This window comes from Camponotus floridanus, unplaced genomic scaffold (genome assembly GCF_003227725.1).
Source record: "Camponotus floridanus strain SB8 unplaced genomic scaffold, Cflo_v7.5 scaffold62, whole genome shotgun sequence".
NCBI classification, from domain to species: Eukaryota; Metazoa; Arthropoda; class Insecta; order Hymenoptera; family Formicidae; genus Camponotus; species Camponotus floridanus.
The window spans coordinates 542,722-561,861 of record NW_020229792.1 but is presented as its reverse complement, the minus strand read 5'-3'; the positions used below and the strand labels follow the sequence as shown (position 1 = coordinate 561,861).

Below are 19,140 nucleotides of genomic sequence, written 5' to 3'. Positions count from 1 at the left end.
GAGTCGTACGAAATCTCTCAGGTGTTACTCACACCTCAAAAAAGCTGTCTCAGGCAATTCGAATTATCTGAACGATGTCATATGATCATACGTACCGCACGTGTATGCAACTGTAATAATACACATGAAGTGTATTAGCGAGCATTTCTCGCAAACCTCATTTGTACGCAAATTATTTGATTTAATTCCACAATTATTTTTCCTTGAAAAAAAGAAAAAGACATAGAAACACGAATAGTTCTAAATTAAAAAAATTTTCTTATTTTTGATAATTGGGTCAATAGAATTATTCATTTTTATTTCACTATTATACTATTGCGTTCTTGATTATATAAAAATGAATAGAAAAACTTCAATTTCAAGGAAATTTCATTTTCATAGAATTTCATAGAATTAATAAGTGGTAATGAATGTATCAAAAATTAAAAAATTATAAAAAAGCTACTCAATTAATTTAATATCTGTACAAGCAAATGTTTCAATAATTACGTTCAATTTAACTCTGCTTATATAATAGTTCTTAGATAACAAAATAAGTATACATGCATGTTTAATTAACATTCTGCGAGGGGAGCTTTTTAAATGATAAATCTCGTGAGCATAGCAGATACCTCGCAAAGGTGTTAAGAGCAAGACTTTATTTTTTCATTTAGTCTCGATTTCTCCTCAGGGAAAACTTTATCCGAGAACTTTATTATTGAATCATATACCATTGGAAATTAAACAATAGCGATCGGACATTGTTCCAAAGGAATAACAGAAACGAATTTTTATATTAATGGTCGATATTTTTCTTAAATTTAATTAGTTATTTGACCATAAAATTGAGGATTTGCAGAAGATTCATTTGTTTTTTAAAATAATGTAACTGTGATTAACAATCATCGTGCATTTTTTTCCTAAATATATTTCAAAATAAAAAAACTAATAATAACAATTTCAAAATTTCCTTCAATTTAAAATTTAATATAAGTCATATTTCATAAATGCTATAATATAAACTACAATGGAATAAATATAACTAATTGTAATGATAAATTTGCCTATGTATACAGAGATTTAATGCTATAGATATTTCGCAAGGCAAAGAAAGATTGGTTGCTACCAGAGAGTGTCGAAGCAGAACTCGTTAAGAACGAGTTTTTTAATGTTACGCGAAATTCTTATTAAACTGGCGACGATGTAATATCGCTTTCGAAAATACTGTCGCTCTTTCTTTCGTTTAGATCGATAGGGGAATATATGTCATTTATAAAACAGGGCGACCTTTATGAGAGATTCGTTCGCTCTACAAATCTCTCAATAATCCTGAGTGCTTTCTCAAATATTTCATCGTCCTTGCGCGGATTCTTCTACACACGTCTCGATCCGAAAACAACTTTGTTCAATATTTGATATTTACCGATCAATTTCCCGACGAAAAATGCTGACAACAAATGACATTCTCTCCGACCATCTTCTGTCTTTCTACCGTCTATATCTAATAATTATATAAAAAATAGCTTCTCACCTTCTCATTTTAACAAATAAGAGAAATAAATAAAACACACTTGTATGAGATACACAGGAGTCACGAAAAAAACTGTGAAAATAATATCGTTAATCTAAAATATTTTATTGTCTACTTCAAGTAAGAACGACTTTATAAAATGTCCTTTGGCGATCGTAAAATTGTCATCTTGTCTTAATACCGAGCAGTTATCTTCAATTTTATGACCCGGGAGAACGATAAAAATTTGTATAATTTTGCAAGTGAAACGTGAGTGTTCTTAGATAGCATTTTATATTATTTCGTCAGCAATTTAATCATAGAAATTTAAATCCCTCTTGTTACGTTATTAAGATTTAGAATTTCTATCGTTTTTCTATCGAAAATTTTAAATTTTTATTTTTGCAATCACTGTAAAAAGGTATGTTTTAATTTCCATTTCAAAATTGTGTAAAAATAATTAAATATATAGATTATTAATTTTCTATGAAATAATAATTATTTTTATCTATTTGAAAATATTTTGTAGTTTAACATACAATCAGTCATGAAAATTACATAGTGTATTTTCTAGAGAGGATTTTATAATGTTTATCCAGTTTTGAATTTACCTAGATGTTTAATAAATATAATAACGACTGCGATTAGTATTTTCTGACTGATTATAATATCTCTACAATCTTGTCATTCAAACCGACAGTTTATTACTAAGAATGGAAAAATAATACTAAATATCGACACGGCACGTTCCTATGATGTCTGTTATCAATCATCGATTCTTAAGAGAAGAGAGAGAAATCAATCTTCTTACCTGATCGACGGTTCTCTGAAGGATCTGACATTTGTCAGTCTTGCCAGAGCTCATGTCCGTGGCGGAAATCAGCTCGGCAAGCTCATCGATATATAAGTTCTCTTGGGTCCGTCGTCTTTTTTCGTTAAGGCACTTGTTACTGAAACAATCGAAATGCAAAATTAATACATTGACGATCTCCGTAAACTTTATTTCATGCTTTAAATCATAAAATACTGACATTAGCAAATTCGTAATATTTTTAATGGCATATTTTTATGTACCAAAATTATGTCATAGGTAATAAATTTGATAATCACAAAATCATTTAAAAGAAATAAAAAAGAATTTTAAGTAAGAAGAATAAAGAATAAGAATAAAACGAGATAAATTTAAAAGAGAGAATTAAATTGAAAGAGAAGCTTTTGTGAAAAATATTTTATTATTATAGAATAGATTATAAAATAGCGTGATAAAATTACGTTTTTATAGGAATGTATAAATATAAAAAAATTATTTAATTTAAAACATTTATAATGCTCTAAAAAGTATATATAAACTTTTAAAGTACTATTCTAATCGCATGTTAATCACTTATTATTATTTCAGAATATTATTCCGTTACTAATACAATTTACTAATTTAAAATAAAAATTAATGAAAAGATACATTTAACTAGTTCTATAATTTTCTTTTGTTTTATCGATCTTTCGTTTTATTGAAGTAGTCCCCTCATACACATATTTATGGTAAAAAAAAATAGTTCAGTCCTTCTAAAAAAATGTAACCGACTTATAAATTTTGTCACAACATAGTTCGTGATGCAATTATGTTTGATATAAATTTTAATAAGAGATTTCTCTTGATTGAGAGATTCTGAGTTGATTTTTCATCGGAAACTTTAAAAATAGCCACTATCTGTTGCAAGCTTTTAATACTGCACATACCTTAGTGTTATTTAAATTAGTATTAAAATTTAATAAGAGTAAAGGTAAAGATGAACTGCTTGAAATGCAAGAAAGTTTCTTAGATTAATCGTAACACTCGTTTTAATTAAAAAATTATCGATTCCAAATTGATCAAAGAATCCGTTAAAATTATCAATGGATAGATATTTCACATATACAATATAATGCTGTTAAAAAATACAATATAATGCTGTTAAAAAATAAGCGATCAAAAATCTCGCGAAAAGATTCGACAATTTTATAAGAAAATTATATATATATATTAGATGCTGAATCAACTTCTTGTCCCGTTGAAACGTTCAGTTGACCTTGTGACGTCACGTCAGTCCAGCAGTGACTCTCACTGTTAACGCTATACTATTATTTTAATACCCCAATACGGCTGTCTTACTATCTTACTACACGCTTACATGAGTGAATAAATGTTAACATTAGTCACGGATTGAAAATCAGGATTAAAAAAAAACGATAAATTCTTTCGACGAGTTAAATTTTCCATCTATATTCCACATATTTTCTTTATATTAATATAAGTATTAAAAAAATTTTATTGCTGTAAATAAATCATGTCATGAAAATCATTCACATGTACCTCTCTCTGTAATATTTTATTTCTTTTTCTTTTCTGTGTATTAAATAATATATCTAAAAAATCCTTGCTGAGTTTCATTTTTAATACGTAATATTTTCAATGTTTAAATTATGAATTATTGAATCATATTGATAAATTGAGAGATATGTTCAATTTTTAATAAAATTTAAATATATCAAAAATATAAATGTATCAATTACAAATAATAAATCAATTGTAAATAATAAACTAAATAAATTATAATTTATTATAACTAAATTATAACTAAATAAATTATAATTCAAATAATAGTATTAAAAAATTAATACTTTTATATATTTTTTATTTTTTTTATTTTATTTAATACTACTTTTATATATTTTAATATTATTACACGAAAATAGTTTCTAAATCTTAATATTTTATAAATATTTTGCATCTGAAAATATTCCCTTTCCTCTAGTAATTATATTTGATCCATATAAAAAGATAGATTTGAAAAATTACAATATCAGAGAGAAGTACATGCAAATGATTTTCATGTAACATAATTTATTTATGGCAATAAAATAATAATACTTATATTAGCATAACGGAAATATTTCTCATATTTGTAATATTCAATACTAAAATATTAAAATAAGATTATTATGTTCTGCCTTCAATTGCATGTGTTTGCTAATAATAAATTATTAAACGAGATTACAAATGTTAGAGGAATGATAGTTAAATTTTCTGTATCACGTGTAAACGCATACGAATAATTTATTCGATAATTCAATAAAATTTTATTCATGAGCGACCAAATATTACTTTGACATTAAAGGCAGTTCAATTGATGAACGCTTAAAAACTCGCGCGCACGCGTTTGCCATTAATAATTCGATCGAAACGATAAGCTCTTTAGCAAATTGGATGGCAACGGATTACGGCATGTTCACCGACGTGTACAGATCGTCGAGCCTTTTAAATCACGGATTTCCAAACTTTAAAACCACACACCCTATTTAATATTTCAGACACCCATCTCCTAAATAAAAACTTGAAAAAAAATTAATTATAATTTCTGAAGTTAAATTAAAATAATAAAAAAACTTTTGTGATCAAGAAATAAATGTAAAAATATGAAGAATAAAAAACCTTGTGTTATTCATTTTTATTATCTTTATATAAAAATTTTGTTATAATATCGTAACATTTTTTTCGATGAATTGAATTAAATAATAATAACTCAAGACCTTTTTTCATCGACAAACACATTCTGTGCCAAATATGCAGTGGGGAAGGCTGATACTTATCGTTTACTATAGCATCCAAATTGCAAATCTGAACTCATCGTACTTCGAAGAGACATAAAAGACAGGAGATTGTGATACTCACATCTGCGACTGAGGCTTCGCATCTGATTTCTTTCTTTTCTTGGTAATGCCGCCAGTAATCGCACTCATTTTGACCCACAACGGGTCTTGCAATTCATACGGGCCAGGCCTGCAACAAAAGCGCAATCATGATTAGAGAAATACAGTAACATTTATATACAAAAGAAAAATTAATGTCGCAAATCATAATTTTCCCATGTATTGAAAGAGTCAGCTGTTTTTGGGATATCGATATTGACTTGTGGGAGTAAATAAAATTTTAGTAAATAAAATTTTATAAAAGAACATTTCAATCAAAATTATATTACAAGTGAACTTATTAGAGATAATGATTAAAAGTATAAAAAAGCAGTTTACACTATTTTTTAAAATTTATAATACGCAATTATGTATATTTTATATATATAATTTAAATAAAAAAAAATTGCAATAAAAATTTTTTTGAAAGTAGAAAAAGAAACTTCGTCACTTAACACAAATTTCAAGATATATTCGATTTAATCACCTCATATAAAGATAATGTCAAAAATGAATATTAAAAATATATTTGAAAAAAAGAACAAGATATAAATATTTATAACAATGTTAAATATTGTTAAATATACTCGCATCATGTTCTTTTTTAAGGATATTTTTGACGGAAATTCATTCCATCCCGAAGATGATTTTTGTATTCGAATTATCTCCCCGTGCTCGACTAATTTGTTACACGTGGACGAAATCCGCGCGTGCGATTCCTCCTCTATTCCCCTCTCTTTTCACCTCATTCTACGCATATATACAAACATACATACAAACACACACACACGTACAAACATATAATACACCGTTTCTTATACGCACACATATACACTGACGTTTCTTCTGCTTTTCATATTCTCGTTTACCTCGAAATCGACAGAAGCTTCTTCGAGACGAGAGTACATTGTGCTCGGTGAACGCAAAGTCGATAAAAAGGACTTTGCGAAGAGCGAGCGTGCCGGCATTATTGAAAAGGAATCGACTCCGACACCTACACACTTTGCTATTGATGAAGGTACAGGTCGGGACAAATTGGCAGTGGTGTTAAATTGTTCGGTAATCTCGAAGACAATTTGATTCGCATGATCGAGCACTCTCTCCCTTCCCCCGAAAACTTAAGTATCTCTTAAACCCAGCACCCTCCAAAGAGTACTCTAAAAAAGCGTATTTTAAATTCAACCCTCGCTGTTGCTGCTTTCACTGTTGAACACAGTGTTTTTTAGCCCGCCATATCTACAGTCAACATTATATTTGATAAAAACAGATGAAACATACAATAATATAATTCAATAAATGATGGAAAAACATAAAATTTTGAGAAAGCTTTCTTTTCGAAAACAAACACGACTAAGCTCGGAAAGTTTACGCGAGACGATCTTCAGACGTCTTTCGGATGCTTTTTAGACACCCTCGCGTCGTTCGGGCCCTTTTTCGCGACACATCGCGCGATGATTCTCCGTTGCTTTATCGAAATTGGATTCACCGGGGCCGCTATAAATACGTGGGGCGCGCAAGAGCGACTCAAAATAATGCCTTGGATTATTCCGGAGGTGTAATGCAGCGTGCGATTCCTTGAGATCGTCCTTTTTTTCCTCACGTTCTCTGCGGCCACGTCGGTTTATCACCGCGGCTCCCTTCGCTCTTTGTGTATCCCTTTTCGGTTCGTTTCCCACGAACCAATAAAATTCCTTTATGACGACACACACGCGTCGGCAACGTTATAATAAGCCGGGGAATCGGCCGCTAACGAAGTGCCTAAAGATAACAGATAATCGCGGTAATGACTGTCAGCAGAGCAATTACAAGCGTCCCGAAAGCCAACTTTCGTTATCCGCAGAATATTTCTGAATACGTATTCTCGTAAAATTCGACTCTCGATGTTGCCGTAATCTATTTTAATCTCGCCCTCTAATTTTCAAACAATTTCCTCTTCAATTTAATCATGATCAATTTGTTCATGATATAACAATAAATAACAAATGTTACGCAATCTTAGGACCCCCTGTATACTTGGCAAACAAATCAAACGATCGTATTGTACTTCCTATCAAGGCACTTGAAGGTTCGAGATAATAGCTTACGCGGGTTTACGCATGAAATTATTTGTTTACTCACTTTACATAATCACGATGTATGGCTATGGAAATCTCTTAAATTGTAAAAGAGATTGTGATTATATAATTTTTATAAATTATAAATTACATAATTTTTTTTATTCGCGATTAATAAAATTATATAATTTTTGTAAATTATAAATTACCTCATTTTTTTATTCGCGATTAATAAATAATAAACAGAATGCTTCTGATCGATTGGATATTTCGATAGGATACGGTGCGATACATCTGCGATTCTTTGCGATCGTTAATTTATCGACATGCCGATAACATAATTAACAAGTTGTAAAGTGCACAGGTTACTACATCGTAAATTAAACACGTTACATCACTTTTCTGACCGATACGCACACACTGCTTTTCGGCCACACTCCTGCTAATTTAACAAGACTATTCTTTCTAAATGCGTTTTGTACACTTTCTTTTATCTTCACATCTTCTTTTTTCTCTCTCTATTTTTAAAGCGTGAATATATGCTTATTTCATTAAACATGGTTAAGTAAAAATATATGGATAGTTTAACATTTTTTTACATTTTGCGAACGTTTATTTTTTATTAAATTGATATAAGATATATAATAAGTGAATTTAAATATAACAATTGAATATATTTTGGAAAAAATAAAATATATAATAATAAATTTCAGCGACAAAGATTTGTTTTTTTAGAAAAATAAAACTGTTGAGTTTTGTTCTTCGAATAAACCGTAGCATCTAATGTGCATATGATTTTTTAATTTAATGATGATACAGATAATTCGATGTCATATAATAATTTAAAAAATTCAAATTTGTTATATTTTAACAAACTTGAAAAGGAGAGAGAAAAATTAAGAAATATTTAAATGTTGAAAAATAATAAATAGAATAATATTTTAAAATTATAATAAGAAAATAAGTAAAAATAGCACAAAAAATTAAAACAAGGAATTTTATAGTAACATCTACTCGAAAATTGTGATCAAGAAAATTACACAATCTTTGCGCGAATCAATATATAAAAGACGTGTAACTTTAAACAGCATGCATATAAATATTGATGTTGAATTGCATTATCGGCAAAAGACTGACGAAAAATATATACAAAACATACCTTTACAGTACGTATTCAGTGAGTGTTATATCCGAAAAATTGACGATAACTTATATCAGGCGATCCTTACGTCATTTCATAATCGGTTTCGGATTTCGATATGACGCGACAAAAAAATATCGGACGGGGAATCGCGCATAAAATGTCCGCATATAAAATACTACAATTTAAACCTCGTTAATCGATAAGCAAGCGACTGACTCGAGAATGAATTTGTGTGCGTTTTAAGAATACGATCGTATAGATGTGTGTTCATGGATTAAAAGTCACTTTGACGAATTTGGCATCGAAAAACACTTCTCCTTCAATTTACAGATCATCGCATTAAACATTAATGGCAAGTTTTTCGATTCATTTATGATTGATTTCTTCCATAAAACATTCGAAAAATACCAATGCTTCATTATATCTTCATTAACGTAATATTCTTTCCAATTTATCGATCGAAGAATTCTTTACAAAATTAATATTATAACAAATAAATTAGAATTAACACATGATGTTTTAATAAATGTTAATGAAATTAAAATAACTAGCATATTCCTTTTATTATTAAGTCATAAGAAGAACTTCTTAAACTCTTTGAGTTTAAAAAGTTTTAAACTCTTTAAGTTACCTGAGCAATTTACACATTCAAATTCATAAAACATAAAACGTAAATTGAATAATTCTTACAAATATTATTAATTTGATAAAAATTTTCCATTATTTTAATAGTGTTAAACACAATAAAATCAAATTATTAATAATTACTGAAAATTAAATAATGATTCATAAATTTAATATCTTTATTTAATTTATAAAAAAATACTATTATTTCATTATAACTAATAACTTTATCATAACTTTATCATAACTAATTATTACCTGTAATAATTAATATATTATATCTTAATAACAATTTAATAACAATTGCATCTAGTCTTAATAATAGCTTTAATTGTCGACAATTTAAAGATAAGAAAATTATTTCGTAATAAATTACGTAGGAATTTTTTAAGTTGTATAATATGTGAGCGATATATAACGTCGAATTATTTTAGAAAATGAGAGGCATTAATCTATTGCTGGAATATCGACATTTTTAGTTTTAAGACGTTTAATAACGGGCTTATTGGCGGTTTTATGATAAAGTCGCGCAATTTCGTTCTATCTGTCGATTTTTATCGGGCCAAAATAAATATACTCTTTGACTGCCAAACACGCGGTATCGTTTGTTCCTAGTCTGCAAAATTAATTGTATATAACTGCGACTATTTCCATGTCTACGTCAATAACTTTGCTAAAAATGACATGGAAAAAGATTTTAAAAAATCCAAACAGCTTTGGCGATAACATTAGTTTTATTACAACAGAGAGAATCAACATGCGAAATATTTGAGCGAGATGGAAATATCCGACTATCAATAAAATATAGTACATTCAAAAATTTGACATCGACGGAATCATAAACAGGAAAATTCTGAAATAATTCTGAGGGGTATATTTTTTAAAACGCTCTTAAAGATATCCTTACATATAATGGATTGATATGAATAATAATGAAAAAATATAGTTTAATAAAAGACTTTCTCAACTTTCATAATTCATCTATTTTTAATAATTATTAATAATTAGTAGAAATGTTTGTGCTTGTTGTCTATTACAAGAGCGTGTGATTCGCGATGCAAATATATTTGTCGAGAGAAATCAGCTGGTCGCGCTTCGAAACATCTCGCTCGAGAGAAATAGTCACGTGTTGCATCTTGGGCTCTTAACACAATAAACGTTTAATATATATAGCGCAACATTTGGGGACAAGTGGCGATTAATCGAAAGTACGACCTTGAACTGCCTCGGTGGAATAATCGGACATTTTCGTAGGAGAGCCGGGCCAGTTCTGCGTCAGTGCGTTTCGTGATGCGAAAAAAACAATGAGGAATGTCGATCGAGAAAATTGATGACTAAACCGATAATCTTTAAGCAAACGGTTATAATTAAAAACTAACGAGATGAAAAATGCTGAGCAAAGGAAGTCTATTAAAAAATCCTGTCAAAGTATTATATATTTATAATCATTGAAAATTTATTTTTAATTTTATTAGAAATACCGTGTGGCAATTTTAAAGAAATATGATCCTGTATTAATTTAATTCAGAGAAGCTTGCTCCGAATTGAATTGATAGCGATAAGAAATTATCGTAAAGAAAAGGAATATTTGGTTTGCTCAATCATACTTGTTAGTCATATTTATTAATATTTTTTCCAAGGTTTTGCACTTTTCTTTTATACCATACGACATTTTAAAATACACTTTAAAATATATCGACAATGTGCGTTTTTATGATAAGAAAAATTATTTAAAAAATTACTTCGAGCTTACCGCGCATTCCGTTTTTGCATCATCGAAAATTTCCGTCTCCTCTCGCTTTTATATTCTTTTACAAGCACTGGCACTTTGACGTCACGTTTCAAGGAACGTTTTTTCGGAAACATAGTCCAATTTTACAGAGCATTCAATGATCCCGATGATTCTTCGCAGCAATGTTTTCGATCGAGTCGAGTTCATAGCTTCGAGGATTCCTGATTTTCTGCACGAGAATTGTAATTTGAAGCACGGAATCAAGATTCACCGACTTTCGAAGCAAAACTCAATCTTGTCAACAATCTAATCGATAAATCAAACAGCCGTGTTGATGTTTCTTGTCAAGGATTCGAAATCTATCTCGCGTCCACATCTATATCACTTGACACTTCACATTCAACAAAATATTATTCCAAATAAATATATATATCCAAATATACACTCGCATCGTTTATCGAGCACATTAATCTACCTTCGAAAAAGTCCCGAAAATCTTCAATCTTGCCCATTTTCCAATTTTCCGATCCACACAAAAATCCTAGTATTACTCGCGAAAAAAAAACACTAAATTATTAAACCACTAAACTCAACTTTTAGTCGCACTCGAAGAACCAGAGGCTGAAAAAATTTATGTAACACTCTGGAACTTCAGATAAAAGATGGTCGAGTTACTCGTGACACACACTCGCACTTTCGTCGAGCCCCCTTTCTTCACACTATCGAGCACGAATCCTCTATCCTCATCTCCTATTTATTTTGTCTAGAGCACTGCTTCTCCATCGATGAGAGGGTAACGCCTTTCCGCGGGAGAGAAAACACGCGTTCGCGATAACACGCCAGTCGAGGAATCCTCTCTCGCGCACTTTTGCCGACGTCACCACTTATCGCGTAGGAAAGCACCTTGCATCATGAACGGCGTGTAACCACGCAACCGTCACCTAGTTGTCGCGAGGCACCGTCTTCCCCCCCTCTCTCCCTCGTGCATCTCCCTCCCGGCGCGTCTAGAGCCGCTCCCCCTCCCTCGCACGCGTCGCCTCCCTCCTTCCCTCGCTCTCTCTCTCTCTCGCTCCGCCGATAGACCGCTTCTTCTCTCCTTATCCCCTTCCTCCTCCGCGTTTACGTTGGCCGCTAAACGAGCAGCGTGCACATGTATGTGAAGGTGATGTATGACACGCCCGCGTGTGCGTCGTACACGTATGCACGAACACGCGAGCGCGCTGGAACAGAGGCTCGCAATCGGTAGATGTGGCGAAATTTTTGCTCAACCTAGTTGGCGGCGATTTTTCGTGCTTATATCATTTCCTCGCCATTTTTAAATTCCCGACATTTATTTATTCTCTTCGCACTCGCATCACGCTGCATTTATTACCATCGCCTACATTTACACGCGCATTATCGGTATGTTTATGCGATTGTATCTTTCGCACTTCGCGAAGAGAGAGGCGATACATTCGTTACTTTCGTTATCTCGTGTCTTAACTGGAGCCTCATTTTTAATTCGATTAAATTCGTTTTAATTAAAGCGTCGCGCTTCACCGGAGGAATTTGCGCGGTGTTTATTACTAAGGCCGAGAAAACGCGCGGATTCTGCTCGCGCGTGCCAAAGATGCCGGATAGACGCCTCGAGGAGCTCGAGTGCGTCGCGGCGCGTTGCGTCGCGTTGCGTTGCATTGCGTTACGTCGCGTCGGCGCTTTTCGCGCCGCGCGAACAACGTCATTCGTCTGACTCTCGACGTTCCGCGACTACTGACCGTCAATGTGTACCTAATGCGAGGGGGACACCTGAATTTATAGAATCTAATTAGAAAGATTTTTTGTTTGCCAAAAATTGCGGCCTAATATTTTTGGATCAAGGATTAAAAGGCTATTAAATTTCCTGTAAATCAACTTTGGGTCATTAGATCCGTGTATGAAAAATAAAAGGGAATAATATAAAAGACATGTGTATGTTTATAGCAATTAAAGAGCGCAGAAAAATAATATTATATTATTATTAAATAGTTTTCTTTTCTATACATTTAAATTAAATTTAATAAATAATAAATTAAATAAATTTATTCCCACAAATTTCTTTTTACAATACTTTCGCATGAACGAAACGCGAAAGAAGAATAATATAAAAGACGTGTGTATATTTATAAGAATTAAAGAACCCAGAAACATAATATAATCTTATATTATTCACATATTATTATTCTTTTCTATACGTTTAATAAATTTACTTCCACAAATTTTTCTTTACAATATTTTCGCATGAATATCGCGAAAAGGAAATAATATAAAAGACATGTGTATATTTATAGAAATTAAAGAGCGCAGAAAAATAATATTATATTATTATTAAATAGTTTTCTTTTCTATATATTTAATAAATTTATTCGCACAAATTTCTTTTTGGAATATTTTCACATGAAAAACGCGAAAAGAAAATAATTTGAAAGACATGTGTATTTATAAGAATTAAAGAGCACAGAAAAATAATATATTATATTATTCACAGATTATTATTCTTTTCTATACGTTTAATAAATTTACTTCCACAAATTTTTCTTTCAATATTTTCTTACAATATTTTCGCATGAATATCGCGGAAAGGAAATAATATAAAAGATATGTGTATATTTATAAGAATTAAAGAGCACAGAAAAATAATGTAATATTATATTATTCACATATTATTATTCTTTTCTATACGTTTAATAAATTTACTCCTACAAATTTCTCTTTACAATATTTTCGTATAAATAACGCGAAAAGTCGCTTTGTCTGTAGAAATGCAAAAGTTATTATCTATACAATTTATATCCTTACAAGAATATTTCAATATCATCGAATATCGAGACAATTTCTTTAATAAATTTCAAGATTGCTTTGTCTTAATCATTATTTGTCGCACGCTTTTATAACTTTTGTACTGTAAATTTCTGTGCTACTTTTATATTTTAATATTCCACAGTTCTTTTATTTACACATACATACACAATATAAACAATTATTTAAAAAAAAATATGTAAAACAATTAAGTAAAATTAATCGAGACAAAATTAACAACATTTCTGATATTGTTTGAAATTATTACAACATCAATTTAATAATTAATAGTTTCTTTCAAAAAAAAATGAAGAGAACACTTTGTTTTTATAGAGTGCCTCGCGTGATAGGATAATCGATGTTCAATCGTATCCAGGGTATAGAATCTCGAAACGCGGCCCTTGGCTTCAGCTTCGCTCTCGACGGAAACATTATTATACTCGAGAGACGAAGCAGCCTCGCGTGTCTACGATAGTCTCGAGCTGTAGAGCTGAAATCGCGGAGGAAACGCGGACGAAACGTAGCGCCCGAGCTCTATTCGATATACCTTCGCTTACGATCGTCCTTGACACACTTCCGCTCACCCGTCCCGCGCTCCGAATCGATGCGATCGCGGAAGTTACGCGCGCAATATACAGCCGACAAGCTCTTTATCCCTCGTACAGGGTGTTCCAAGCCCTACCCCCTTCATTCACGAGCCGCGAAACATCAATTCTACCTGCAACGGTGTCGAGACGCACAAGCCGCGGGGGAAAACAAAAGACGTAAACAAAGAAATAAAAATTCACGCTCGACGTAGGTTCAAGTACCGATGACGGGGGAAACAATAAATGTACGTATCTCGTTTCACACAACTTTCCGACAATAATAACGAGAGACACTGCCACTGACAGAAATACCCGCGTTGCGCCAAATGTGTATCTATAACGCGCACGTGCGATAGATATAACTCTCGCACGTCAAACGCCTCGCATGTTAACGAAACGGGGAGCGTTCCATTTGTTTTCAGCCTCGACGATCCGCGTTTTCCTCGAGCGGCAAGGTATAACTTATTTTTCTAACGATCTAAAAAAAAAAAAAAATAAATAAAGAAAGGAGAAGAAAAGAAAAATTAACAACCGCTTAAAAACCTCGAGCGAAAACCTCGTACTTGGCGCTCCGGGTTTCGGCGCCGCGGCGCCGACGAGCGTCGTCATCCTGCGGCCGATCTTCCTCGCGGTTCGATCTCCCGCACGAGCCCCGAAAACGCTTGAGCCGTTGACGCACGTCGACGAGAGGCGAAGCAGGTACCGACGCGGCCCGCTCCGACTTGGCGCGGCCGAGTATCGCTTGTGGGTCGAGACTCGTATATGCGGGACCTGTACACCCCGCGTGTAATATAGGTCAGTGGGCCAGGGCGATCGCGGACGGCAACGCGGACGTGCGCGTTGCTGCTCGTCGCTGCGCTGCCTGCCTGCCTGGCCTGCACCTTCCTCCCCCCGCCCCTCCCACCTCACCGCCGCCGCCTCCCTCTCGGTCGCATCGCGCGGGACGCTAATCTCCATCTCGGACGTTAGGTTAAATTCCTCGCGAGGATTCGTCCTCCCCTTCCCGCTCTCCTTCTCCTCTCGCGTCTCGTCGCGATAAAACGGTATATCTGCATCTGCGATGATATTTAACGAATGTTTGACCGGGTGCTATTGATCAAAGGACTCGCCGACAACGGTCCCGCGACAAGCAATGCCCCCGCGATAGAGATGGTAGATATGTAAATGAAATGTTGCGCGGAAAATGAGAATGATGAATGTTCGCGTGGAAGACTGGAAATGATGAATGATCGCGTCGGGGATCCCCGTCGCGTATCACCCCCCCTCGCGTGCGAAGCAAACGGACATTTTTGAAAATAACTCGACTGCGTATCCTTTAGGTCGAAACGTTATGTAGGAAATAGTTGAATATAGATTTTATCGATAGGCAAGTTTATATATTGGATATCGAAGGCACAATGGACGCTTGTATGTCTGCAAAATATGTACCGTTAATACGTCGTACGCGATACGATCTGCTGATTTCGCGAGGAATATTTTTTATTTCACTATTTCGTATGTAATATATTGCTATTACTATTTAATTTATAATTTGGTATATATAATAAAATTATAAAATAATATAAAATAATACGAAATAAAATTATAAGATAATATTACGAAAAATTATATTATCATTTAATTTAATATAATTTTATTTTTGTGGGTGCAATATCATTGATATTATTTCGATGAATACCGATATCCGGCAACGATATTTTGCATTATTAATATGCAAGCCGATATCGAAGAAACGGAGACCCGCAATCCCTCGTTTTTAAAACGCCTATAAAAATAACGCTTGCATTTTCTTTGAATATGCATGTATAATATTTTATGGAAATAAATGTAATAAATCAACATTAATTTGCAACCTGCAATTTTCATGATAATTGTTGAAAGATTAAAAGTATGTTACAGAGGGTATAAAAATACATCGTCGTACAAGTAAAGCAAGCTTCATTGGAGTATCTGATCGATAAATTGTACTAGCATATAAAAAAGTATAGTCGAAGGTTAATTCCAGGAGGATTCTTCACACGCGATTTGCATTTTATTCTTACCTTGATCACTCTGGATATTCTAACCCCTCCCCCCTCCTGTCCCCTTGTTTCTCTCTATCAATATTTTATCCGTTAACCATATACGATACATGATGAACGCAGAGAAAGTAAACGACTTATTTGCAGTAAAGGAATGTAAAAAGAAACCAAAAGTACAAGCGGCTTAACTCCGTCTGCGCGCCTCCTCCAACGTCTCTCGCGAATGCTGTTTTATTTTTAATAACGTCTTATACGCGCCGAGAAATTGCGGAAAATTTAATTTCATCGTCTCGACGGAATAAATAAAAGACGTGAATAGCAAGTGGCCAGCATCCGACCGATTTAAGTATTTTCCAGCAACGCGTACTCCCTCGACAAAGTGCAACAACGTTATCTATTATCTGTAATTTCTGCAGAGAAAAAAAAAAAGAGGAAGGAAAAAAGAAGACGAGTGATGATCTGTGCAATAGATACGTAACTCTCGAACGCGAAATTAATATCGATAACCGAAATGAAGCGAGATTCGCGCTCGATATTGCTTATCGAACAAAAATACTTTCGATCGAAATGAAAAAAAACGCACATATAAATTTTGCGCGGTGAATTTTACTTATTTTTTTTAATTTAGCAGCTTTAATCAATTTTGATCATCGTCATAGAACGTGTTAGTTAATATTGACATGCCTTATTATCGTTTAACACGCCTATTTGATCCTTATCTCGTGTCAAAGATCTCTTTATATTAGTCAAATAAAACCTTGACGTCGAACAATATTATATTTAGAACTAATTATGACGGGAGGATTATGACGTATTAAAGAAATATATTCGTTGTTCTATCCTATTTTATCATAAAATTTGCAAGTTTCGTGTCGCCAAAATTTATTCGATGGATTTATTTTTTTCGCGAATTCTCGCGGCGCATTTATTAACTCGATCGCGAATCGCGTGAATATTATGAATAATATTCAAACTTAATTTAACTATTACCCGCCGCATTAATTTTCGAATTGTAATTTCGCGCAACTACAGTTTATTGTCATAATTTTCTGTCAATTTTATGTGGATTTCATACATAGTTTAGATGCTAAATTGTAACTATTTATTAATAACTTCAACTATTTATTAATATTGCTATCATCATTAATATAAGTTTCTTAGAAACCAAACTGATCAATTCCACTTTTTACAAGTTTCTTAATTTTAATACCAAAGCAATTTATTTTATTTGCGATCAATATTAATGCAACATGACTAAAATGTCTTTAATCAAAAGTCTTAATTATACAAATTAATATTTTCATTATGCACGATGACTAAAATGTCTAAATTGTCTAAATTAATATTTTCATTATGCAAGATGACTAAAATGTCTTTAATCAAAAGTCTTAATTATACAAATTAATATTTTCATTATGCACGATTAAAAATTAAAAACTTATTTCAAAAAATTAATAAATTCAGATTGATAAAAATGGCGATGCTTTTAAGACGCCTTATATAAAAATCCATCGTCTGTTCATAGCGACAATCGTACTTTCACGAACGAAAACACCTGTTCTCGCGACGATCAAACACGGCGAGATATCACGTATCAATCGTAATGATATGACTCACAATTTTCGTGCATTTTGACATGAGACAATCAAAAGATACGAAGGGGATCGCGTCGTTTTTATCTGTCGAGATTTATACGCAGCAGATATAGACGGCCATTTCATGAAAAATCGCTTCATTGTCCCCACGTCTGAGGAGATTAATATAAAATTCCTCATATATGTATATAAAATAAAGATGATTAATATTATATAGAAGTATCAAAAATATTAAAAATTTACCAAAAAAGAATTATAAGACTACATATATTAACTTTATAGAGAAAAAAATATATATGTATGAAAAAAAATTACTTCTATAGATAAAGAAAATTGGTTCCCATTAAAAAAAAATTTTTTCTCATAATTTTATTTATGCAAAAAATTTTGCAACGTTTAATTTATTATATAAATTTGTATATTCAAACGTTTTCTTTTTCCATCTATTGCTTGATATGCTTGAAAAAGCGGTAATGCTCTTTTGATGTAACCTTACGTTCTATCACCTTGAAATACTCTTTCACTTTTACTACGAAATAGAGATCTTACGTCTGAAAAAGATATTTTAATACGATGTACGAATATATTTAACCATAAAACACTAACCAAAAATACGATAAAATTAAAAAAAAAAAGAAGATTTCGATTTTTGAGCGATTAAAGGGCGACTGGCTTCAGGAATGAAGTATACCGTTATTCGCGTATCCAGCCACTTTACGTAGTCGCAAAATTACATACTCGAAATCAACGCGTTTTCGGGTCGAAATGGCGCGGCCAAAGTTAGGTGTTAATCGACTTTGCGAATCGGAGTCAGTGGCGATCCGTAGAAGGTGATCGCGCATTTAAATTGGTCGAGGTCTCTCGGTTACGCTCGAGTAGTAACATACTTCCCCGGTCTGGCTATGCAGCTGTAAACTGTTCTGCAGACGCGAGCGCAGCCACGGCCATCGACCAGAGTTCCCTCCGCTCGCGTATACACGGTGTCCCGGAAAACTATCTGCTAGTTTTAAACAATTCTTCAATCGATCTTCAGCCGACTTTTGCTTTCGAGATAACAGAATAACAAAAGCTTTTTTTCTCAATTTTTTAGATGAGAATTTTTCTTAATATTTTTAATCATTTTATTAACAAATATTTTAACTTAAATAAATCTTTATTGCTTTATTTCTCAATTTTATTGCGAATATTTCTAAAAATATAAATTTAAGAATTTTCCGCATCACGCCGGAAATTAAAAAAATCTTTTAAATCTTTTTATCAATATTTTTCTTAATACTTTTAATCATTTTATTAAAAAATATTTTAACTTAAATAAATCTTTATATTCTTTATTTCTCAATTTTATTGCGAATCT

General features: G+C 32.4%; 1 protein-coding gene across 10 annotated transcripts in view; it reads right to left on the bottom strand.

Annotated features, from left to right (window-relative positions):
* The window catches only part of LOC105254664 (nuclear receptor coactivator 3), a 115,293-nt gene that overhangs the window by 29,874 nt on the left and 66,279 nt on the right, over positions 1-19,140 (bottom strand). For 4 of the 10 annotated variants that reach the window (XM_011263483.3, XM_025413209.1, XM_011263484.3 and 1 more), the window contains 2 exons: positions 5,199-5,306; positions 2,301-2,439 (listed from right to left, as the gene is read on the bottom strand). In XM_011263483.3, coding sequence (XP_011261785.1) covers positions 2,301-2,439; positions 5,199-5,306 — 247 coding nt within the window. Of the gene's footprint in view, positions 1-2,300; positions 2,440-5,198; positions 5,307-10,790; positions 11,032-19,140 lie in introns of those variants that run through there. The other 6 variants (XM_011263480.3, XM_011263485.3, XM_011263481.3 and 3 more) reach the window with 3 other exon arrangements.